This window comes from Vipera berus (assembly GCF_964194415.1).
Source record: "Vipera berus genome assembly, chromosome: 1".
Lineage (NCBI taxonomy): Eukaryota > Metazoa > Chordata > Lepidosauria > Squamata > Viperidae > Vipera > Vipera berus.
In genome coordinates this window covers 17,027,534-17,053,837 of record NC_138202.1, presented here as the reverse complement: position 1 = coordinate 17,053,837, position 26,304 = coordinate 17,027,534, and the positions used below count along the sequence as shown (strand labels likewise).

Sequence of the window (26,304 nt, the reverse complement as noted above, 5' to 3'; positions counted from 1 at the left end):
TCCAGGGGTCCCCAACCTCCAGTCCGTGGACCAGTACCGGTCTGTGGCATGCCAGCAACCGGTCCGCAGAAACAAGTAAAGCCCCATCCGTGAGATGCAGGCAGCACACAAAACCATGCACCCTCCGGTCCACAAAAAAAAACAACCCCTCTCCACGGAACCGGTCCCTGGTGCCCAAAAGGTTGGGGACCTCTGTTCTAGTCAATAAGAGGAAGGCACAGACATTGAGTTATTACTGATAAGAGGACAGATTTCTGATTCAAGGCACATTAAAGTTTGATACAGGAAAGGTGTAGAAAAAAAAAGCAAAAAAAGTTATTTTATTTAATTACAGTTAAGACCTTAAAACAGATTTGGGCATTTTAGGGCCCCCGGGCCACATGGAGCCCTTTGGCTGTCCCTGTCCAACCTTTATGGATTGCTTTTATTTTGAAGGTGACTGCTATTTTTTTTTCAGTTTATGTATGGGAACTGTAGCCAAGAAATTAAAAGACGCTTGCTCCTGGGGAGGAAAGCCATGGCAAATCTAGACAGCACACTAAAAAGCAGAGACATCACCCTGCCAACAAAAGTGCGTATAGTCAAGGCTATGGTTTTCTCAGTTGCAATGTATGGCTGTGAAAGTTGGACCATAAGAAAGGCTGAGTGGCAAAGAATTGAGGCCTTTGAGCTATGGTGCTGGAGAAGATTCCTGCGAGTCCCTTGGACTGCAAGGTGAATCAAACCGGTCAGTCCTAGATAAGATCAACCCTGACTGCTCTTTAGAAGGCCAGATCCTGAAGCTAAAACTCAAATACTTTGGCCACCTAATGAGAAGGAAGGACTCACTGGAGAAGAGCCTAATGCTGGGAAAGATTGAGGGTAAGAGAAGAAGGGGACGACAGAGAACGAGGTGGCTGGATGGAGTCACTGAAGCAGTAGGCGTGAGCCTAAATGGACTCCAGAAGATGGTAGAGGACAGGAAGGCCTGGAAGAATGTTGTCCATGGGGTTGCGATGGGTCAGACATGACTTCGCAGCTAACAACAACAACAATGTGCATATTTGCATGCCTAAGTACTTTCACAGCCCTACTGATTGACCCCTCCACAACAGTTCTAGTTTCTCATGTGGCCCCTTGGGAAAATTAATTGCCCACCCCTGTCTTAAAAGGTGGTTTCATGGAAAGATACTATAAATAAAAGTACTTATTTATTTATTGCACTAAATTTATCTCATCTTGGGAGATACTATACAGCTAGGGAATGGTTACATCCAACTCTTCCTTCATTATGGACCAAAACAATTTACAGTATTCTATTCCATCGCCTACTCAGATGCTGGCAAAATCCAAAACATACTGGTTTTCCCAACACAAATATGTCCTCCTTTGAAAATTCAGGTGGAAGGAATGACAAATGATCCCAAAGAGAATAGGACACATAAAGAATGGACTGGTCAATATAAAGAAGGAAAGTTCAGATATTTCAATTTGGCCTCATTCCAAAAGGCCATTTTGAATGTATTTTATTTTTGGTTGTTAATCCAAACATACCTTAGTCTTTCCTATTTGATAGCTGTTAGTGTCCATATTCAGCTTGTTTAGCAGAGCATTAATTTCTTCCTTGGAGGCTTTGACATTTTTGGGCAGCAACACTTGAAATTGATCAATGAAATCCTAGGAAGGTAATGCATAAACAAAAGTAGATTTAGCCAATAACTCATTATTTTACAATGAATTTGAATGTTTTCCTTGCTTCCTTTATTATTTTTATAAATAACTCAAGACAGCAAATAACAATATATCCAACATACTTTCCACCTCCTATTTTTTCCACTACAACAATCCTGAGAGAGTGAATGACTGGCCCAAAGTCACCCAACCGTCTTTCTTGTCTGACTTGAACTGACAGTCTCCTGCTTTTTAACCTGATGCCTTAACCATTAGGCCAAACTATAAACTCTAGTAATCCTGTGTTTTTATGGAAGGCCTTTGGAGTCAAGCTGAAGATTTATTTCTTGCAACAAATGATCAAACTTCCTATAGTATAGTTTTATACTATAAAACCTGAGCACTGAGTAGTCATTCCTAAATGATTCAATTTTTTTTCCTCCAGGCTTCTAGGATATTTTACTATGCTCCTAAATGTGTTATTGTCATTGCCATTATAATAATCAGAGACCAAAAGAATAATAAAAGGCACTGTTAATAGGACAAGGTGTAGTTCTAAGATTTAAAACAGTAAAAGAGAAAACAACTTGTTGAAAGTGACTAACTGACAAATCTTAAGCAGTGTCATTAGTGAGGATAGTTAAGTTCAAACTCAACTCTTTCTAATGGCAACCTGAATTAAACAGTTTAACAATTTTCATAGAAATGTTAAAAACCACACAATCTCAACATGCCTCCCCATCTGACATTTAATAATCAGGGGGCTATTAAATCAGTTTGCCAGATAGACAAAGGACAATATAGCAAAACAGGAAGAATTATTTCAACTATTTCATCTAGTTCTTGGCATGAGACCTCTGGATGCAAGAAATTATCTCTCTGAAAGTCCAGATCAAGGACAATTGAGGTAAACCAAATTTGTAACTATGCTATTTTTTTTTCTTCATGAGGAGGCTTAATTTAGCTGAAAGGATTGATTGGGCTAGATTTGTGTCCTCATATGCAACGGGTAGCATGTATATACGCAGAACAAATATATGATTCAGGAAGCAAAACTCTTTGGCGTTTCAAGTACTTTGAATACAAACAGCTCCAGCATTTCCAGTGACAGGTCTAAGCAAAGAGATTGGCCTTGCTTTCTCTTTCCTTTTTTCCCTTTCTTAGGCATTGAACTGTGAGTCAGCATAGACAAAAGGAGGAGCAAAAGGAGGAGAAACCTGACCCTGGTTTAAGGCAGCATCCTGAGTGTCTTCTGATAAATAGACCTCATATAACTTTTCATCCCGTAGGTTAAAAAAACTCAATGTATTTGGCTCTTAATTTATTTAAAAAGTAAAGGGGTAGGGAGGAAAAAGAGGGACGCGGTGGCTCAGTGGGTTAGGACGCTGAGCTTGTCGATCAGAAGGTCGGCATTTTGGTGGGTCGAATCCCGAGTGCCGCGTAGCAGAGTGAGCGCCTGTTACTCATCCCAGCTTCTGCCAACCTAGCAGTTTGAAAGCACGTAAAAATGCAAGGAGAAAAATAGGGACCACTATGGTGGGAAGGTAACAGCGCTCCGTGTGCCTTTGGCATCTGGTCATGCCGGCCACATGACCACAGAGACGTCCTCAGACAAGCGCTGGCTCTTCGGCTTTGAAACGGAGATGAGCACCGGCCCCTAGAGTCGAAAACGACTAGCACGCATGTGCAGGGGAACCTTTACCTTTAGGGAGGAAAATGGAGGAAAGACTATGGCAAACGACCACATTCACGATACTGGCTCATTGCCAGGTGATTCCTTCCATAAGGGAAGGACGGATTGTTAGGCATATGGTGCTAGCCTACAATGTTGGGTTGAAAATATATTAACCATAATGCTATGTCTTTAAGAAGTTAATTGGCCAATGGGTGTGTAAGTGTTCTCATGGCCATAAGAGGAAGCTAGGAACGTAGCTTCTCTCTCTCTCTGAATTCACTGATCTCTACTATTACTGTTTTTGCTCTGCTGTTGGTTTACTACTGTTGTAAACCTGAACTGTGTATTGACCTCTGGACCGGTAAGAAGACTTTGTAGTTTGGATTACTCCTTGGACTGTTGCTATTGTGTATGACTTGGACTGTTTATTTTTGACTGTGCATTTTTGTCTTTACACCACCTCAAAGTAAAATACTTTTTGCTTTTAGAACTCAGTGTACTTCTGTGTGTGACTTTTACTTCTCTCAGTGCCCTTCCTTGTCTGTGCAACTCTTTGGTAGCACAAGGAGACCTCTGCACACTAAATTCCATAACACTGGTTATGGGCCCAGGCCTGTACTGAGAGTAAGTACACACAATATTCCTAGCTGAGTTTGTGTTAGCTATTTGGTGTAAAATGGCACAAGAACAGTTGTCAGGCATCTCCTGGATAACCCGGTTGGATGGGACAAACTATGTTTCCTGGTCCACGAAATGCTGCTTGCTTTTGCGCAAGGAAGGACTATGGACTGTTGTAAATAACCCACCAGATACTACTGCTTGGAATCCAGATGACGAAGAGGATGCAAAGAAGTTAGACGACTTTAAACGTAGCAATGAGAAAGCTCTTTGCATTATTGGACTAACACTGAATGACCAGCAGCTTGTCCATATTCGTGGTGAGGAGTCTGCTGCTAGGTGTTGGGATATTTTGCGAAGGCTTTATGTTCGAGACAGTGTGGGTGCACATATACACCTTACACGTAAGCTGTTTAGGGCTCGTCTGCAGAAGAATGGAGATATGCTGACCCATTTAAATTACATGAAAGCAATTTTTCAAGAGCTTCATGAAAAGGAGCTGATTTTTTCAGAGTTGCATCAGGTCTACATTATTCTGTCATCTTTGGATGAGAGTTATGATGAGTATGTTTCTTCTTTGGAAGTCCTGACCAGAGAGGAACTGACATTGACTAACATTACTGGGAGACTGCTGGAAGAGTCCAGAAGAAGGCGTGACAGAGACCAGCTGAGAGAGACACAACCACGAGAGGAGCAGCCATTCTCCACTGCTTACAACGTCAAGAAATGTTATTCTTGTGGGGCTAGAGGGCATATAGCCAAATTCTGTAGAAAGGGTAAAAAACAGAATGTGAATAGCAGTGGGAAGGCTAAGAAGGGCATTGGTTTGGCTATTTCTGGTAAACCAACATCCAGAAATAATGAATTGTGGGTTGTTGATAGTGGGGCTTCACAATGCATTACTAAAGTAAAAAAGAGGTTTATTAATATGAAAAACAGCAACCAATATGTTTCACTGGCCAACGGTTGGAAGATGAAGGCCTCTGGTGAAGGTAATTCCTATTGTCCATGCATTAATGAACAGTTACCTATGTTATATATACCTAAACTAAGATTCAACCTGTTATCTGTAAGGGAATTGGTTAAGGTTGGGTTTGTGGTAACATTCAGAGGGGAGCAATGCACTATTGAGAGGAATGGAACCTGTGTAACTGCTAATTTGAAAAATGGTTTATTCGTTCTCACAAGTAACCAGGTTAGTACAGTTAAAGCTAACTCAATATGTGAGAACAAGAAGCCACATGATGAATGTATACATTTATTGCATAGGCGGTTAGGGCATGTAAACTTTAACTCACTACGTAAAACAGTGGAATTAGAAGAGGGAATTAAACTGAAGCCATGTAGTAAGTATTTGAATTGCAATGCCTGTAATCAGGAAAAGAGTAAGGCAACTCCTGCAAACAGGATAAACAGCTTCAAAACAACTGTACCTTTGGAAGTTGTGTTTGCTGATTTAATTGGACCCATGAAACCAAGTTTAGGAGGGTCATGTTATATTTTAAGTATATTGGACCACTACTCTAGATATGGTTTTTGTTATCTGCTTAAGTCAAAGGCAGACACTTTCCAACAATTTGCAAACTGGCTGAAGTTTGTGGAGAGAAAAACAAAGAGAAAGGTTCAGTGTATAATTACTGATAATGGTACTGAATTCACAAACAAGCGCTTTGTTGATATGCTAGAATCAGCTGGCATTGAGCATAAACGTCCAGCCACCTATAGGCCTCAACATAATGCATTTGTTGAGAGACGTGGGCAAACATTACAAGCCATGATTAGAACCATGTTAAGAGATTCAGGCTTAACAGATAGACTGTGGGGGGAGGCAGCAAAATGTGCAAACCATGTCCTGAATATAGTTGCTAATACTTCTACTGGTAAAATACCATATACTATATGGCATGGTAGAAGACCAAACCTTGATTACCTGCACACGTTTGGCACCCCAGCTTGGGTCCACATTCCTGCACAACTCAGGAGTAAAGGCCAAAATAGGGCTAGGCAATTATACTTTGTAGGTTACGAAGCTAACCATAGATCCTATCGTTTCTGGGAACGAGGCACAACTAATGTATATAACAGTGCATGTGCAAAATTCCTTGAGCACGTTGGTTGGGATAGGTTAGAGCAAGAAACTGTTAATACTGATCCTCTAGTGTTTGAGGACTCCTCTGATAACGTAACTAGTAATGATAATGCATCTCCTGTAAATATAAAAGATGAAGAGGAGATAGGGGAGATAAAAGAGGAATCAGAGGAAGGAAAGGAGACAGAAATTCAAAGCCCTGTAATTCCTTGGCGTTCAATGCGTATCAGACATCCACCTGATCGCTATGAAGCTAGTATAGTATGTCACGTTAGTGTAGAGCCATCTAACTATGATGAGATCAGGATGTATCCTGAAAAGGAACAAGCATCATGGAAAGCTGCAATGAACAGGGAGTTGAAGTCTTTGCAGAATCTTAAGGTTTATGTGAAAGCAAAACTGCCACCTGGTGAGCAAGCTATAGGTTGTAAATGGATATATAAAATAAAGAAGGGAGTAGATGGAACTATAACCCATAAGGCACGTTTGGTTGCACAAGGTTTTGCCCAAACTACTGAGGATTATGACGAAGTGTTTGCACCCAGTCTAAGGGCAACTACTTTAAGAGCAGCTTTAGTATGGGCGGCTAAAAACCAATATATGGTTAACCATGTAGATGTTGAAACTGCATATCTACATGCTCCATTGCAACATACTATTTATTTAAGAATACCACCAGGATTGACCAGTGATAGAGACCATGATTGTTGGGAATTAAAGAAAAGCCTCTATGGATTGAAACAATCAGGCTATGAGTGTAATACATGTTTAGTTAATGAGTTAAGTGCAATAGGTTTTGTAGCCAGTAATGCTGATCCTTGTTTGTTTAGAAGAGAACACAACGGAGCATTATCTTTTATTTTATTATTCACAGATGATATTGCAATAATAACAAAAACTGAGTTAGAAGCACAAACTATCATTTCAAGATTGCAAAATAAATTCACAATTAGAAATCTTGGGAAAATTAGCCACTATTTGGGGTTAGATATTGTGAAAACAAATAGGGGTTTTAAGGTGTCACAAGCCAGTAAAATATCTCAGTTATTAAAGAGATACAACATGGAAATGTGTAAACCAGCAAAAACTCCGATGGCTATGGATTTTAAGGACACTAATGTTGAGAGTCCTGTATTTGATAAGACTATGTACCAATCTTTGATAGGAAGTCTTATGTATCTGAGTAATTGGTCTAGACCTGATATTTCTTACTGTGTAAATCAATTAGCTAGGTACAACAATAATCCAACTGTTAGACACTGGCAATCAGCTAAACGAGTATTAAGGTATTTGAAGCAGACTATTCACTACTCGTTATATCTAGAGCCAAATCGTGAGTTAATCCTTACTGCATATGCAGATGCGAGTTTTGCCTCTGATACAAACACTCGTAAATCTACTTCAGGGTTGGCTGTTATGTTGGGTGATTCTTTGATTGGATGGAAGTCCATCAGACAAAAGCACATAAGCTTGTCTACAATGGAGGCTGAATTTTCATGTCTATCAGTGTTATGTACAGAACTGCTAGTGTACAAACAATTATTGTTAGATATGGGTTTAAATGTAAATGATCCATTTATTGTGTATGAGGACAATCAAGCTGCGATAAAGATGGCTAATAATGCTGCAGTAAGAACAAGATCTAAACATACTGATCTTCGTTATTTGAATGTCAGACAATGTGTCAAAGATAAATTAATACAGTTAGAGTATTGTCCATCTGATGTAAATATTGCAAACCATTTTACGAAGGTACAAAGTGCTGTGAAACACAATGCTAATTGTGAAAGAATGTGCATAAGATTGTAAGAGTTATATATTATTCTACCCAAAGGGGAGAATGTTAGGCATATGGTGCTAGCCTACAATGTTGGGTTGAAAATATATTAACCATAATGCTATGTCTTTAAGAAGTTAATTGGCCAATGGGTGTGTAAGTGTTCTCATGGCCATAAGAGGAAGCTAGGAACGTAGCTTCTCTCTCTCTCTGAATTCACTGATCTCTACTATTACTGTTTTTGCTCTGCTGTTGGTTTACTACTGTTGTAAACCTGAACTGTGTATTGACCTCTGGACCGGTAAGAAGACTTTGTAGTTTGGATTACTCCTTGGACTGTTGCTATTGTGTATGACTTGGACTGTTTATTTTTGACTGTGCATTTTTGTCTTTACACCACCTCAAAGTAAAATACTTTTTGCTTTTAGAACTCAGTGTACTTCTGTGTGTGACTTTTACTTCTCTCAGTGCCCTTCCTTGTCTGTGCAACTCTTTGGTAGCACAAGGAGACCTCTGCACACTAAATTCCATAACACGGATTATTTCTCAAACACAGAAAGAAAACAGTAGGAATTCTGAGGATGTTTTTGATAAATAAAGTGGCTTTTCTTGGTCTAAGGAAAGAAGGCAGAGCCCGAGTGCAAAAGTACCTGGAAGTTAAATTTAGCACTGTAGCCCGATTGTCGGATTCTCACTGTTTCTAGCATTCCTGTGTATCTCAGTTGCTGAAGTACCAGTCGTTCATCAAAGAACAACTCCCTCTGGAAAAAAAAAGAATCAGAAGATCAAGAGCAGTCTCTATGCAATGTGCCTTCCCTATTATAAATCGGAATCTCTGTTCTCAGAAGTGGAGTTACTATTGTCCGTTGCATTTTTTTAAAAGACAAGGAATATTCTTTGGCTCTTTCAGCCAATAAATATCAAACAGACTGAAGAGGTTTAAAATGTGTTGACTGATTATGAAGGTGAGTCTGAATAAATGGGTGCTGTACCTTTAAAATATTTTTAAACTAGTTTTAATTAGGTTGCTATGTAAATTAGGGAACAGTGCCACATTTCTCCAATGCTTCTCTCCAAGGAGTGCTCCTTTTAAGAAAATGCATTCATGAATATTTTCTTTTTTTTTCATAAATACTGTTAAAATTTTATCCATGAAAATTGATGAAAAGAAAGCATTAATTAAAACAATGGGGGGAAAAAGACTTGCTTCAATTAACTGCCAAGCAAAATTAGGTAATTTTCATTCTCAAAATTATACATTTATTCTAAAATGTATTCTAAAATAATAAAAATTTAAAATTATCAATGTCCATTAAAACCCCCCAGAAAAAATCAGTTTTGCGCAATTTTAAATATCTATACAAGGCTATAAGCATCGTTTGCACAGGGAAGTACCATTCAAGAATGCAAATGTGAGCTAGTTAGCTTTTTAGTTTTTACAGTTAAGAACACAATGTTTTCATAAATACTGTTAAAATTTTATCCATGAAAATTGATGAAAAGAAAGCATTAATTAAAACAATGGGGGGGAAAAGACTTGCTTCAATTAACTGCCAAGCAAAATTAGGTAATTTTCATTCTCAAAATTATACATTTATTCTAAAATGTATTCTAAAATAATAAAAATTTAAAATTATCAATGTCCATTAAAACCCCCCAGAAAAAATCAGTTTTGCACAATTTTAAATATCTATACAAGGCTATAAGCATCGTTTGCACAGGGAAGTACCATTCAAGAATGCAAATGTGAGCTAGTTAGCTTTTTAGTTTTTACAGTTAAGAACACAATGTTTTGTTTTGTTTTGATGAAAACAAAGAGAGATTGGTAGAAATTATTTCAAGGCAACTGGCTAAAACAAGAATGTAGGACTCCCCCTACATGTTATCAATTTTAACACAAGACCTGGACCTAAACACTACTACTGGCAAGACCCAGAACGCAAAGGTGTCCACCTACCTTCTCAGAATTGGAACGGATGCAACGGATAAAGAAGGGCTCAGCTTTTCCCAAAGTTTCTAGAAGCTTGTTCAAAGAAGCCTGAAATGAGTCACACAACAGGAATTTATCAGCCAAGCTTAGGGAAAGCACCATAAAGGCCAGTGATGGCGAACCTTTTAGAGACCGAGTGCCCCAAACTCCAAAACCCACTTATGTATCGTTGGGTGCCTGGTGGGCGTGGCCCATTGGGAGGGTGTGGTCAATTGGGTGGGCGTGGCTACGGTGGTAACGGCAGATTGGGTGGGACTAAAAAGTTCAATCAATCAATTCCAACTTTGCACACGGCGGCAGAGGCCTAAAGCGAAAAGGTTTTATAAAACCCAGCGGAAGGCCTAGGACTGGGGCGATGGCACACGTGCCCAGAGAGAGGGCTCTGTGTGCCACCTGTGGCACGCGTGCCATAGGTTCGCCACCACGGATATAGGCCATCTATTTTTTCCAAGCCTATTCTTTCCATCTATTTCCAAAGAAATTGGAGGTATTAGAAATATTATCATATGGCAAGCCTGATTATGTTGCACTATGCTTTACAAAACATTGTACAGCATATTTTGCTTGGTTAAACAAGGGGTTCAATTTTCTGGACAAGTATAGTATGTCCAGAAACATAAACTAACCATGTTGAGTTAACACAGCATAGTAAGCTACCAAGATGACAAAATGAAATCAAATGAAACGAAGGATACAATTCACCACATTTAGTGCACTGTGCAAATGCTGATATTTAGGCAAGCATTTAGCCTGCTAATGCTCCAAGCAGTCACCTTTAGATATTACGCTGGACAAAAACAACACACAACATTGGCAAGTGAAGATGATCACAATATATCAATATGCTTCAGCCTAATATCTTAGGAAATAACCAGTCCTTAAGAACTTTATGAGGGCAAATAGGATTGGGGCCATCCTAATCTCAGGGGGCAAACCATTTCACAAGAGAGGCACCAGGACTTGGTTATTCATCATATTTTCAGAACCTTCAATTCATTGGACATGTTAAACACTTACTCATATATTGAGTATAGCATATGAGAAACATGAAGGAAAATTTAATACTATCAAAGTGAAAATAAAGCATGTACAAGTGGATGTCTAAGAAATAAGAAAACTTATACAAAATGAAATATAGTAGTTCACACTAAATGAGATCTTACATACAGAGATATTCAAAAATACTGATGTGATGTCCCGTTGCCTGGAGGCGGTCCGGGTCTGGATGGGGAGGAACAGGCTTCGGCTTAATCCCGACAAGACTGAGTGGTTGTATGTACTGGCATCTCGGGAAATTCAGTTCATTCCATCTTTAACTATGGGGGGTGAGGTGTTACCCCCCGTAGATAGGGCTCGCAACTTGGGCATCCTCCTTGACTCACAGCTCCATTTGGAAGACGACGTAGGGGCTGTGGCCAGGGGGGCTTTTGCCCAGGTTCGCCTGGTGCGCCAGTTGTGGCCCTATCTGGACCGGGATGCCCTGCGTACAGTCACTCATGCGCTCGTGTCCTCTCGGATAGACTACTGCAATGCTCTCTACATGAGGCTGCCCTTGAGGACCACGCGGAGGCTTCAACTGGTGCAGAATGCGGCCACGCGAGTTGTGATGGGGGTTTCCCAATACTCCCATGTAACACCTCTCCTCCGCGAGCTGCATTGGCTTCCAGTTGCCCTCCGGGTGAGATTCAATGTGCTGGTGATGACCTATAAAGCCCTAAATGGCATGGGTCCAGATTACCTACGGGAGCACCTGCTGCCGGCGTCAACTTCCCTTCGTCCTGTGCGCTCCCACAGAGAGGGCCTCCTCAGGGTGCCGTTGGTCAGGGATTGCCGGCTGGCGGCCCCCAGGGGGAGAGCATTTTCTGTGGGCGCACCACCCCTTTGGAATCAACTGCCTGTTGAGCTCCGGATGGCTCCCGACCTTCGCTCTTTCCGCCGTGACCTGAAGACTTGGTTGTTTGAACAGGCTGGCCTGGACTAAGGGTTTGGGTTTATTTTTAACCATTTATTGTTGGGGCTAAATTAATTTAATTTATTTTTAATTTTTGTATGTTGTGTTTTATTGCCCTGTACACCGCCCTGAGTCCTTTGGGAGAAGGGCGGTATAGAAATTTAATAAATAAATAAATAAATAAAAAGGGCATATCAAAATATGTGCTTTGCCAAAACAATTCTTTATTGCCATCACCTTGTTCTAAACTCTTAGCATGGGTATCAGCAGATGAATATTAAAACCAGATGGACTATAAAACAGAAGACAGAAAAATGCAATTGAGTCAGGAGCAGATGGTGGAGCAATTTTTTATTTCTGTTAAAAGTATGGATTAAATTTAGAAAATTAAAAAGAATATAGGTTGCCAATAAAATAGGGCCAGAAAACAAATAGACATTAAGACAATGAAAGGAACAGACTCAGCAGGTTTCATGAAGAAGCACGATAAAAATCAAATAGAGAAAAAAAAATCCAGTATTTCAAAGTGACAAAGATTCAAATTGCTTTGTGAGCAAATTGTGAAGAAAAAAACATGGAAAGAGAGAGAATTAAAGCCTTGGGCAATAAGAAAGTTGTATAATGACTCAACATGTTGTCCAGTATTAAGTAAGAAAGGATAAAAGAAGATGTTACCATCAAATATTCCAAAAAATAAAGGAATAAGAAAAAGAAAATGGAAAAAAACCTTTTTAACGGGAAAATAATAGGAAAAAATTACACTGGAAATACAAATACTCAGCCTTAGCAGGTGACAGCAGGTTTTGTGTTGCTCCTTGTTAATATTTGGATGGAAGACTATTGATCTAAACTGGATAATTGAAAACTACCCCAAAAGAAGGCAGCAACAGACCATTTCCATGGTGTTGCTGAGAAAACGGCATGGATATGTCCATGAAATCAACAGAAAAAGCTAGACTTGAAGGAGACTTAGTTTTTACTTTAGTAATGCCCAAGAGCAATTGCAGAAAAAAAAAATTCTCAAGTTTTTATAAGTCACTAATATGGAATGACAGACACATTTTCAAAGAAACAGTATATTCAGAAACTAATCCCACTAGAAAATGACATTACCAGAGACAATTAACCGGCTACCGTACAGGAAAACACCTATCTGAAATACTCATACAACTATTAAAGATGCAGAAGAGTCTGTGAGTGTGTCTGGACGAAGTGAAACAAGCTCAAGATTAATTCCTAGTGTGTCAAAATTGCTGTTCATCAATAAACTACTAAGAATCCCAGTAATATTAATTCCACCAATTCCCTTTGATGGGTTCGTGCTCTTTCTAAAGTGGTTTATGACTTACCGGTAGGTTTTTCCTGGACTCTCAGCTTCTACTAAAATGACAGGTGAAAGTTTTGATCAGGGGAGCCTTTACACAGCTGTGGCTAATTTGCCAGCCACTTTTAAGTAACTTACACCTGGATCACCACTTTTTTGAGCTATTCCAACATCTGGGGCAAGGGGAGGGCTACTATTGGAGTCAACCTTTGGAAGATCATACTGTATAGGAGTCGTGACTAGGGGGGCTTTTGCCCAGGTTCACGTGGTGCGCCAGTTGCGGCCCTATCTGGACCGAGATGCCCTACGCACAGTCACTCATGCGCTCATGACCTCCCGGTTAGGCTACTGCAATGCTCTCTACATGGGGCTGCCCTTGAGGACCACCTGGAGGCTTCAGCTGGTGCAGAAAGCGGCCGCGCTAGTTGTGATGGGAGTTTCCTGATACTCCCATGTAACACCTCTCCTCCGCGAGCTGCATTGGCTTCCAGTTGCCCTCCGGGTGAGATTCAAGGTGCTGGTGATGACCTATAAAGCCCTAAATGGCATGGGTCCGGGTTATCTTAGGGAGCACTTGCTGCCAGCATCAATCTCCCATCGTCCTGTGCGCTCCCACAGGGAGGGCCTCCTTAGGGTGCCGCCGGTCAGTGAGTGCCGGCGGGTGATCCCCAGGGGGAGGGCGTTCTCTGTGGGCGCGCCTGCCCTGTGGAATGACCTGCCTGTGGAACTCCGGACCGCCCCCAACCTTCGTTCATTTCGCCGGGACCTAAAAACCTGGTTGTTTGATTTATCTGGCCTGGACTGAGGGGTTTTAAATTTTTAAATTTTAAATTTAAATTTGGGCTATTGTTATTTAATCCTATCTTAATTTTAACATTATCTTAACTTTTGTACTGTTTAACTGTTTTTAACTTTGCCCTGTAAACCGCCCTGAGTCCTTCGGGAATAGGGCGGTATAGAACTCTAATAAACAAACAAACAAACAAACAAACAAACAAACAAACCTGAAATTACAGCTGCTGCAGAATACAGAACCTACATTATTGCAGGAATACCTTCCCAGTGCAGAGTATCACCAAACTTTAAATTGCTGCATTCCTTACTAGTACTGTATGCTTTCAGGCTCAAGTCAAAGTGCTGGTTATTAAAGCCCTGTGTGACACAGCACTGGGATAAATCAGGTAATGCCTTGTTAGAACAGAATCTGTATATAGGTCTCGAGCATCTAGAGAAGCTCTGTTGAGTCATCCTCCTTGTGAGGTTCATGATTCTGGACAGACCTTCTTAAAGGTGGCTCTCATTCTTTGGAAGACCTACGTCTAGTGATATGGACAAACAGGCGAAAACCATTCAGTTTAAGCTTGCTTTTGTTTCAGTATTCTATGTGTTTTCATATGGCATATTTAATTCCACTGTTACTTACCCAGGGTCCATTAAGGTGGAGCAGAACTCAACATTAGGAAGGATATAGTTGAACGATTTCCAAGTGAAACCTGAGGTCAACAAGAGCCCCCAATCCCTGAACATGACTTTCACCTCTGAAATTCTACTATCCTTTTTCCTGAAGAAGAAAAATCTTAAAAGAATCATCCTTGTGATCTGAGAAACAATTGGTACTACTCTGTGGACTCCTGACCACTGTGCTGCTCTCATACATGGTGGAACAGAAGGCCAGTGTTTCTCATATGAATGAGGTCCATGAGAAGACAAACAGATTTAGGATCAGGAATCTATTACCATTCCCAGTTCAATTGATTCATTCTCTTTACAGAAGAAAGCAAGACACTTATTGCCATAGGTTTTGGCACTTGATCCATTTGCACAAAGGGCGCTCTTTTCCAGTTTTGTTTGAAATGTGGAGTTAAGAGAAATGAAAGAAAGTACAGAAGAAGGGAAAAGGGGACTAGAGAACCAAATAACTGAAGAAAGATCTACTTCATATTCCGTGCAAAAGAGTGAAGTGAAGTACTATTGCTGCAAGAATGAAGAGAAACTGAGAAGATGTACGCCATGTTCTTCCCCCCTGCCCCATGAAGCAAGCTTCCTGCACAAATACATATAAGACCAAATATAACACCCGCATATATCCCAACCCCGTATGTGGTTGTTGTTGTTGTTAGTTGCGAAGTCATGTCCAACCCATTGTGACCCCATGGACAACGTTCCTCCAGGCCTTCCTGTTCTCTACCATCTTCTGGAGTCCATTTAAGCTCACACCTATTGCTTCAGTGACTCCATCCAGCCACCTCATTCTCTGTCATCCCTTTCTTCTCTTGCCCTCAATCTTTCCCAGCTTTAGAAAAACATTAAACAAAAGGGGGGGGCAGCAATTATCATTCTCTACTACTGTATATACCCCTTTACCTGGAATTGAGCACTGATGCTAGGTGGCTTCTTCTTCTTATGCAAATGCAGAAGCGACTTTGTGGTCCGGTCATGCAATGACATGCTCATGATGAGTTTCAAAGACTTTGAGTCCAGTAAATTCTGCAGCCAAGGAATATTTTATTAATTAATTAATATGCCACCCATCTCACTATCAAGTGACTCTGGGCAGCTAAGCTAATATGCCATAGTTATAACTGCAATCCCATGAAGGCAGGCACAATAATTTCGGCATTGAAACTGTACCATTTGGTGCGATGAGTGTGTTAAATTATGCTTCATTTATGTTCTTATTTTGCTAGCAGCCATAGAAATGGAGATACACAGGAGATTATAAAAAAGAGTTGAGTGCTCCAAATGTTTTACAGACTTCATCAGAGCACCTAATTTTGGTTATATGAATATTTTTCATCCTTCTTCTAATAGCCAAGAATTTGACTTTCACATTATATGAAAACAGAGATTCACATGTGTCAGAGCAGCACTCAGCCTTTCTCAAAATATAGTGATATATAGTGTATATCTACTTATTGTGTAAATATACTGTTGCACATTTTAGGAGAATTCACATAATGTCCACATACTTTGCAAACTGTAAAATAACTGACACAAAACTTTCCCCCCCACACCTCCCCCTCCCCACATATATTGGACCCTTAAAACAGATGGAAACTCACCTTTGGGATGATCTGCTTTTGTTTAATACCTCTATTCTTCCTGTTAAAATATGAGAAATCATTGGAGTGGTAAAGTATTGTCAAATGTGCAATTTGGTTAGTTCAGCAAAGCCACATCTTTCAAATTAAACCAAGCAAAGCAGACAAGAACAAAATGATGGCTCAGCAGTTCTAAAGAGATGGTGGAAGCGAGCTACAATGGGAATACTGATGTGAGACATAAAATCAGTTAATTCTGTGCTGCCAACTCCTGAGATTTTGTCAGGCACTGAGGGTGGGCTAATGGGGGATGGGGGGGGAGTCAGCCTTAAAAAAAGAAGCACAAAGTCATGAATTAGTGTTTCTCAACCTTGGCCGCTTGAAGATGTGTGGACTTCAACATGGCTGGCTATGGAATTCTGGGAGCTGAAGTCCACCTATCTTCCAAGGTTGAGAAACACTGAATTAACTCTGTGACAGAGCAGGACTATGTATTCTTCTGCGAATCTAAACATTTTTAGACTTTAAATTTAAATTTTAAAATCTAAGTATTTTTAAAAAGCTATCCTTCAAAATAACTGTGCCTGACAAATAAGCTCTGATATCAACAAAACCTGACCCTTAAACAAAACAGGAGCTGTAGAGATTATTTTCTGTTTAAATATGTCTCACGACTAGTCTCTCACATGGCTATGCTTCCAAGGATACTATTCGGATTATTTAAAAACTATTGCAAGAAGCTTCAGATAACAGTTTTCCACGTTGAATCTGTTCAGCCCCTGGCATTCTAGATGAAAATAATCTTCCTAAAACCTGAGCAAGCTATTGGCAGTTAAAAGGAGGCAATGCTAGGCTAGTCGATGAGTAGTCTGACTAAAAACAAGGAAGCCTCATGTCTTCCTACGTGCCTAAATCCAGAGGACATTTGGTGAAAGCACCCAGCACTAGTCTAAGGTAAAGCTGTTTTTTGGGAACCACAGAAAAAGAGCAGTCCCAGCTGCCTCTTGACATGGGACTGAAGAACGAAAAGAAAAGAAGAGAGATGCCTTTAATAAAAGGATTAAGGCTCTCTTTCTGTAGGAGATATTCTGCTCCTTATAACTTGCCTTGAAAATTACTTGAGGTAAAGGGGTTATACATTTTTAAAATAAAAAAAATGTGATATGAAATAATGTTAAAAATTTACTAAGCTGTGATAAGAAATTTCTTCTTTAAATCACAGTGCAAAGAGGCTCCCCTTTTTAAATTCTCCTCAGCCTGTAATTACAGACAGTTCTCGTTTAGCAACTGACTAGTTTAGTGACCATTCACAGTTATAACGGTGATGAAGAAGTGTCTTTGATGATCAGCCCCTTGCATTTACAACCTCCACAGATCTGTAAAGCAAAGGAAAGCTGAAGTTGTTTTCACTTAGTAACTGCTTCATTTAATGAACAAGTTGCCAGTTGGTTGTTAAATGAGTACTACCTGTAGGGGGCTCAGAAAAATAAGGTTTTCACTTGGATATATATCCAGAAACCTGAAGTAGGAAAAACCTGAATGCTCTCCTGCAACACAGAAGAGACTTTTTTTCTTTTTCTGAAACATGGGTGAGAGAATCTATCTATGCCTTTCTGGCTCTTTACGTTGGACATTCTTGGGGAAGGAAGGGTTATGTTTATAAACAACTTACTGAAATTAGTAAGTCAAGACCTGCCTGCCTTTGAATACACAGCACATGCTTTAAAGCCAGAATATGCAGCTTGATGTGGAAGAACTGAGAAATCTACCACAGCACTTCTGTGTTTCCTGCACATGAAATAGAGCCAAATTCTGCAAGACTAAGAGAAATGAACCTCAGTAATTTCCACAAAAATGCAAGCTTAAGATTTGCACAGGTTTGCTTATGCACTCTGCACCATACAACTCTGCAAAGCTAGAAAACCTGAGCTTCCCACCCCCCCCACCTGCCCCACAACATCCTTTTTCCACAAACTCACAGGAAATGGCAACAGGGCTGCTGGTACCGGCTGAGTGACTGCAGGAGCCTGCGGGGATCTTCACCCTGCCAGGGCAGGCCCTTTATACTCCTAACTATTTGCTCATGCAAGTCCCTAAGACATGATGGACACACACCCAAAACAAGGCAGACAAGACATATGAACACACAGAGGAGAGAGGTGTGAAAGAGAAGCACCAGGAATTAAACAAAGGAGTCTCTATCCCACTATTGCCATTTGTGCTCTGAAAATGTCAAACAAGAGGCTTTCTCCTGAGCTGACTTTATCTTAAAACCTGTTCATCTTGAATATAAAATAGGGATGAATATCCTTAATTTGTAGATTTGGAATATATGATAGAATATGGCAAAGATTGCTATTTTGGGGGATAGCTCTTAAACTGTTCACATTTTGGACCATGGAAGACGTTTTATCAGTTTAAATGAACTATTCATAGCAGGCCATTGCCCAGCCATTAGTGTATTTTGCATTGAATGCCAAACAAGATTGGCTGTCAACCTACAGATAAAAATAATTTGGTGATTTATTTATTTTGTTTGGCACGATATTTTTAGACATGTTTTATGACCCAGTGGTTGAAAGGTGCACAATTTCCCCACCAATACCCCACAGATAAAAATACGCTCCCTGATTGAACTGTGAATATTGAAACTAGTTTTCCAGACAGATTGTTCTGTAGCAGGAAAAAAAAGATTCTTAATTCAGGTTTCTAGTTTTCTAACGCACGTATTCTCTGAGGAAGATTGCATACAAATTGCAAGTGAACTCTGCTCCATGTTTAGTTCCTACAGTCAGCCTGGAAAGTGCCCCAATAAATGAGTGGTTATCAACAGCCTTCCAATCATGCAGCATGCTTATGGACAGCTTTATTCAACACAAAAACTTACCTTTGCCACTCTCCAGAGAGGCACAAATTAATAAGAAAGAAAACCAAGAAAGGAAGCCAAGGAAAAAAGAAAGAGAAAAAAAGTGATAGAAGTGTAAAAAAAAGTCATTCCTGGGCAGAGGAACAGTCTTCATTCTTCTGAAACACACTTCTTTCCACTTCTTATCGGTTACCCCACTCCTCTACGTATTTTAAATTGAAAGTTCAATTACAGCATTCCATTTCAGCATTAAAAAAGGAATACAGGTAGTCCTCCACTTACAACAGTTCATTTAGTGTCCATTTGAAGTTACAATGGCAAGAAAAAAGCGACATGACCGTTTTTCACACTTACGACCACTGCAGCATCCCCATAGTCATGTGATCAAAATTCATATGCTTGGCAACTGACTGATATTTGTGACAGTTGCAGGGTCCCAGGGTCATGTGACCACCTCTTGTAACCTTCTGACAAGCAGTCAATAGGGAAGCCAGATTTACTTAACATCTGTGTTACTCACTTAACAACTGCAGTGATTTATACTTAACAACTTTGGCAAGAAAGGTCATAAAACAGGGCAAAACCCGCTTAACAAATGTCTCACTTAGCAACAGAAAATTTGGGCTCAATTGTGGTCGTAAGTCGAGGACAACCTGCACACTCCATTATATCTGCAGTATTTTGAGTTGCCTAAGAATATCCCAACTGTGAGTTTCAGTGACTTCTGGAATGAAGTTGGAGAAGAAGACAGTGACTTTTTATCCCTGGTTTTCTGCACCAGGTCATTCTCAGGTCTGTCTGCCCAGGATCGTGCTTCCCCTGCCACAGTGGCAAGGTCCTCCAACTTTACCCACTTACTTCTTGCTTTCATATGAAGCAATGATGTCTTCAAAAGCGTTTATATCAAAATCCTCAGAGCAATCAAATGAGAAATCAAGTACTGAACAGCTGCAAAAAGGGGAACATGCAACGATGCTCAATCAACAAAGTAATAAAGTAGGCAGAAAGGCAAAGCTTTAGGGTAAGTTGGTCAGACATGCCCCCCACCCACTTTTATCTTCTTATAAGCCTTCCCCAAGGAAAACAACAACAAGCAACTGTGCTTTGATATGGCAGGGAACTGATGAACATCATCATCAGGGAAGACACAGCATACCAAAAGGAGATAAAAGTATCAGGAAGAATCAATTACTTTCTCTTATATTTCTAATATTTGATATAAGATATTCCTTAAAACTGCTCATGGATATATCTCATCTAGCACTGTCTACAGCAGGGGTCTTCAAACTCGGCCCTTTTACGACTTGTGTACTTCAACTCCCAGAGTTCCTCAGCCAGGCATGCTGGCTGAGGAACTCTGGGAGTTGAAGTCCACAAGTCATAAAAGGGCCAAGTTTGAAGACCTCTGGTCTACAACATAATGTTAGTTATGCAAATCACACACACGTTCACACACATTTAACTATCAATTTAAAATTCAACTCATTATTTTGAATTGCCATAATGCTAATACTAAGCTGCATGAAAATTCTAGCCTGCTAACAACTTATGCTAAAGGTTGCTGTTGTACAACACTTCAACCAGAAAAAGCTGTAGGTATCTCTGCAGGCTTCCAACTCTAAGCAGAATTAAAAGGGAAGCCTGTCAATGTCCAAAGGTGAGCTCTTTAAAAAAAAAAGAGTGCAGTCCCAAACCTAGAAAATTAGTGCTTCTCCAAGTAACTGAAATTATGGTACTCGTCCTGCAAGGAAGTCCAGACGGGTTTGAATCCATTATCTTTAGTCAATTACCAAATTTTTAGCATATTAATTGGAGTGGTGATAGGAGCAGGGATGGAAACGGTGGATTTCAGTCATTTCCACCCAATATTCAAGCACGAGAAAGAAAACGTAAGAATGTAAAAATAGCTGGGCTCTAGTAGTTGGCAGCCCCAAGCTGGAGGTACTGTGAGGATGCAGGATAATCAGACCTGATGGACGTGTCCTCCATGAATTCGTCCAACCCTTTTGAGTCATTTTAAGTCGGTACTGCCACCACGTCTTTTGGCAATTAATTCCATAGTTTACTAATTCAAGAAGGGCTTTCCTTTGTCTGTTCTAAATCTCCTTCCAAATCAGCTTTACTACCCTACAGTCCTATTTTTCTGAGAGGAAGAGAAGTTTTTCTTGCTCGCTTTCTCCTTGCCATGCACGATTTTATATACCATGATCATGTTTCTCCTCACTTGCATTTTTTTGGGTGGGATGGGGTGGGGGGAGTTACAGTTCCCAACATGCTAGTCTTTCCCCCCTCAGATTTTTGAAGTCCCAATCATTCCAATAACTCTTTTCTTCTCAATTTTCATTCTTAATATTCTTCTTCAAATATAGTAGTATTATTCCAGATGGAGACATCACATATTTACAAAGAGAAGTTATGATACTGATAGAAAATAAACTTCTTGAAGAACCTAGTACGTGGCATTTGTCTTTTTCCCCCTGCTATCGTACATTAAGAGAAGAAAAAAACCACACACATGTGAATTCAAAGTCTTTACTGTACAAAATAGTTGAATTAATTTCTCTCTATAAACCACAGAGGCCAACTTGTAGGATTTGGGTAGGATTACCAAAATAAGAAGTTCTCAGAATGGGAAAGGAAAGAAATCAAAGAACTAGGTCAGGGGTAGGCTACCTTGGCTCTTTTATGACTCATGGACTTCAACTCCCAGAATTCCTGAGCCAGCAGGCTCAGGAATTCTGGGAGTTGAAATCCATGAGTCATAAAAGAGCCAAGGTTGCCTACCTCTGAACTAGGTAGTAGCGAAGATGCCAAGTTACTTTTGCAATGCACTGATTTCCTCTGGATCACGGGTGTCAAACTCTCTGCGTCATGTGACATGTCGTGACATATTGTGACTTTTTTTCACATTGCTGGAGCTGGGGTGGGCGTGGCCTCTGTATGATGCAACCGGCCCACGGGCCAGCAGTTTGACACCCCTACTCTAGGGGCTACTATGGTAAAACAAAAAACAAGATCAGGAAACGGTGCAGTACAAGGAATCGTCTTTTGTCAAAAGAAGCCACGACAAGGGTAGAAATATAACAATAATAACAAAACCCAATTAAATGTGCTTCTTACCGATAAACTCTCTCATTTGGGGTGTTGCTCTGCTGCAGTTCCCCAAGAGGGATTCTGGGTCCATGGCGTATTACCCCTAGGGGAAAAGGGAAAAAAATCTATATTGGCATGAACAGCCAGCCTAACCTCGGTAATCTTTGCCCATCACCAACAACGTTACTGTTTTATAAATGGGATTCTTTGAGCAGCCATCTTGACCTAGATCCTGCATGTGTCAAAGCTAAATTCAGAATCTTTTAGAGCTTAAAAGACAGGATCATTACTGCATATTCAATAACTTAACATAATTCCCAGTCATTCCTCAGTTCTTGAGGCTGATTCAGCAAAATCTGAATCCAAAAACCAGCAAAATAATGAAGTGGAAACAGAATAATGGGAATACTCAGGTGATCATTTGAACAACTATAGTTACTGATAAATAAGCAGCCTTTTTAATTAATGGTCTATATATGTACAAACGGTTGGTTTGTATATTAAATGTTGATTTTTTTTAAAAAAAGGAGCTAACCCATTTTTTCCAAAGCAGTCACCCAGTGGAATAGGTTGGGCTCAGGGAGAGGGTGGTGTCAGATGCATACTCATGATGCAATGGATGATCGGATTGCTTTGGCAAAGGCTACATCTCACTCTGGCCAAAAGTCCATCTTGAAATGCTTAGTAAAACTGAAAGTCTACATTGCCGCCCATTTTAACTACTTCAAGGTACTACGCTTCAGATGAGAAGTTAAATTACTAATTGCCCCAATAGGTTATCATCTAATAGGCAATGGCTGCTTTGACGTTTATATTAAGGCCTCACTTGTTGCAGTGGTTCATACGGAATATTGCAGAAGGTAATTTATTTTTGCATGAACTATCCAATATAGGAAGAGATGAGGATCAACAGGGCAATAGGAAGATGCCAGCAACATGCACTAGGAAAGGAAGGAAAAGACAAGTTGCTGTATTGGAAAAATAAGCAGGGAAATTCTCTAGGGTCTCACAGTGGACCAGTGAGGTTGTCTTCCACGAAAGTAGCCAGTCAGTTTGAACAGCCACTGATTCCTCTGAATATTTCTCTACCCGTATTAGGACTAACAATATAACCTCTGGGTTAAGAATAGAGATAGAAGAGATTGGAAAAGATTCAGCGAATCTGTGAAACTTTTAAGTAAAGAATGTGAAAACACTGAGATACCTCCAATGGGACAACGCTTGAGCTAAATAAGCAGGAAGGTAGATACAGAGCCAGATTGTTGGGGGCAATTAAGCTGACTTTGTAATAATGCCGCTTGGTGTGTGTGTGTGAAAGCCCTAATAAGCAGGCATATACATAGAATGAAGGCTACTGCTAAGCTTGTAAGCCGCCCTGAGTCTTCGGAGAAGGGCGGGATATAAATGGAATTAAAATAATAATAATAATAATAATAATAATAATAATAATAATAATAATAATAATAATAATAATAATAATAATAATAAAAAAAGACCAAGTGTGGTCATTTAAACGTAACAAAAAAGCTAGGACGTTACAAGTGTTCAAATCCCCACAGTGTTGAACTGGTGAGGATTGAGAAGCTAAAGAGAAACCGACGCCACTCTTTATCTTACAAACCAGTGTGGTGACTCCAGGAGTTATTCATCACGTAGAGTTATGGTCTTTGGGGAAAAGAAATGCAGCTCTGTGTTGGCTGCCCTTGAGAATCTAACCACCTTCTGTCCTCCCAGTGTGAAGCAAGAGAACAAAAGAAGAGGTAGGAAGGGTAGGAAAGAGGTACACTAGCGATTTAATTGGATCACAATGCTTCTCTGGAGAAGAAATGACAAGCTTGTCTTGATGAAGGTTCTAGGATTTTAACCTCAGAAAGTAAATCCTTAGTAGTCTCTTCTTGCAAGCTCAAGAATTCAAAGCGTTCAGAAGGGGGAGATGTATGGCAATTGCCCTCAGAGAGAACCGGTTTCACTGATCACTGGCTGTGGGCAGAAGTAGACACAAATAATTGCATGTCTGTAGCTTGACCCTCTGCATTCTCCAAATTGCACACAGTTGGGGCAGAAGCAGAATACCAGTTCCCCAAGCCACACCTTGACATATTTGTCTGAAATGGTATAGGGTTTCCTGCCTGAGCAGGGGGTTGGGCTAGAAGACCTCCATGGCCCTTTCCACCTCAGTTATTCTGTTATCTATAACAGCAACTGAGCAATTGAGATTTGCAAGGTAGCTTGCAAAATAGCACCTGGCACTTTCAAAGTTTGCTCTAAAGCAACCGTCCCCAACTCCTGGTCTGCAGCCTGATGCCAGGCTGCTACAGCCTGTTGGGAACTGAGCCACGGAGGCGTTGGGTGAGCGGGCGAAGCTGCATTTGCGCCAGCAGCACACACACAAAACCATCTCCTCTCCTCCCCCCCCCGCTGCCGCCGGTGGTCCACAGTGCCAGAAAGGTTACGGACAACTGCTCTAAAGGAACACCTCACAGGTGTAAAGAATGGTTCTTTTCTCCCTGATTAATAAAAGCTTTGCAGTGAGGGCAGGACTTCGCCCACCTAGACTTCTCTAGAGCATAACAAGCAAAAGATATGCCCATTTGATGGAGGAGACTTTTCACACACTTTTGGAATTTGTGGAGGAGGAAGGAGTATTAGGGATGTTCAATACCTTGAGTTATTTAGAAAAAATAATAAAGGTGGGATAAGAAACAAATCAATTGCTCATCATGAGGTTAAATAAATGAAAAGAGCCCCAAAGAGAGGTTTCCCCCCCCCCCATCACAAAATAGAAACCAAACCAACAGGAGAGAGGCAAAGAAATAATCAATAAAAGGATGAAAATGTTTTTGAGCAAAGTCCAGAAAATCACTCTGGGGGAAAAAAAATCCCACATTTCAGCAAATTATTATCAGTATGGCTTAAAATAACTGAGGGATCAGCAGGAGCCACATCCATAGATGCAATGAAAACAGGAGGCCTGGCTTAAGCTCTGAAAGTTTCCAAATGAACCTGCACAACATCCACTTGTGTGAATCACAGAAACCACAATGAAGAAACTGTGGTTTGTTTGGTTCCTCTTTGTCTTATTATTTGTACAGAACACTCTTAGGCAGTATAATTAATTTAAATGCATTTATTTGCTTTTGAAAATCACGGGACCCCTTGTTGGCTTTCAATAATCAGAAATACAAATTTAAAATATAATAGACAATATCAGTAATATTACATGAAGAAGGCAAGTATAAACTACTAGATAAAATATCATGTTTAAAACAATTCTATGAGCAGATTGTGTGAAACTTATGAACCTACCTTATTCCCACTTCAACTATTTTATATCCATCGTAGCATTTTCAGATAATTAATTTGAATGGAATTGCTGAGGGATTAATCTGGATTACACTACCTGAAGATCAAGTCTTCTGTTATTAAAATGTAGATGCAGATATCGTTATTTTGACTACTTTTTCCTGTCCTCATGCTTACCTGCCGTTTTCTCAGCTCTTTGGCGACCACCTTCTGCAAAAACAGCCATGGCGTGGATTGCTGCACGGAGGATAGCCCACCGGAAAACAGCCACTGGATCCATTCCAATCAGCTCACGAACGTAAGTGCTGTCACTGCTCCGCAGCAAGGCAACAATATCTGGCCGCATATAATCCATGTTCTTTTCACGGAAATCCTACAAGGGAGAATGGTCATGGAAGCTAAGGCACATAGCAAGGGTTATGGATAGATGGATTTAACCAGAGCTCTGCATATCTTCCTTCCCTTCTTCACCCTGGTAGTAGATTCACCGCTGGAAATCAGTACCATAAAATATACTTTGGGATGTGCGCATTCATTTGAATAACATTTCTATTACACGAACACTGATTGACTGGGCAATGGCAATGGATTCTCTGTGTCTGTCATGGTTCCGACTAATGAGACAGATCAAAGAACATTCCAGCATTGTTTATTCTATAAAGTCTATAATAATGAGAACGAAGCATTGGCCCTCATGGATGGATGCCAGAATCTGAATTCTCCTCCCCTGAACACATCGTATCATACACAATTCCCTCCCTTACACGCCATAAATCACATTCTCCAATTAGCTTAACATGCAAAGTTTCACTTCCTTTCTATAGCTGCCATCCCTTATCTTAATTAAAACAACCGGGTTAACATCCCCCCTCCCCCCCCAGCTTCATTGATTCAAAGCAAAACAGTTTAAAGGAAAAGGCTGCCTCT

The 26,304-nt window shown here is 40.3% G+C and overlaps 1 protein-coding gene across 4 annotated transcripts in view; it reads right to left on the bottom strand.

The window, feature by feature from the left end:
• Window positions 1–26,304, bottom strand: part of MYO9B (myosin IXB) — an 88,422-nt gene that overhangs the window by 34,060 nt on the left and 28,058 nt on the right. For all 4 annotated transcript variants that reach the window (XM_081316308.1, XM_081316305.1, XM_081316306.1 and 1 more), the window contains exons 13-20: window positions 25,555–25,750; window positions 22,102–22,177; window positions 19,840–19,929; window positions 16,137–16,176; window positions 15,439–15,561; window positions 9,767–9,847; window positions 8,460–8,570; window positions 1,534–1,656 (exon numbers count right to left, since the gene is read on the bottom strand). In XM_081316308.1, the coding sequence (XP_081172434.1) occupies window positions 1,534–1,656; window positions 8,460–8,570; window positions 9,767–9,847; window positions 15,439–15,561; window positions 16,137–16,176; window positions 19,840–19,929; window positions 22,102–22,177; window positions 25,555–25,750 (840 nt within the window). The remainder of the gene's footprint in view (window positions 1–1,533; window positions 1,657–8,459; window positions 8,571–9,766; window positions 9,848–15,438; window positions 15,562–16,136; window positions 16,177–19,839; window positions 19,930–22,101; window positions 22,178–25,554; window positions 25,751–26,304) is intronic.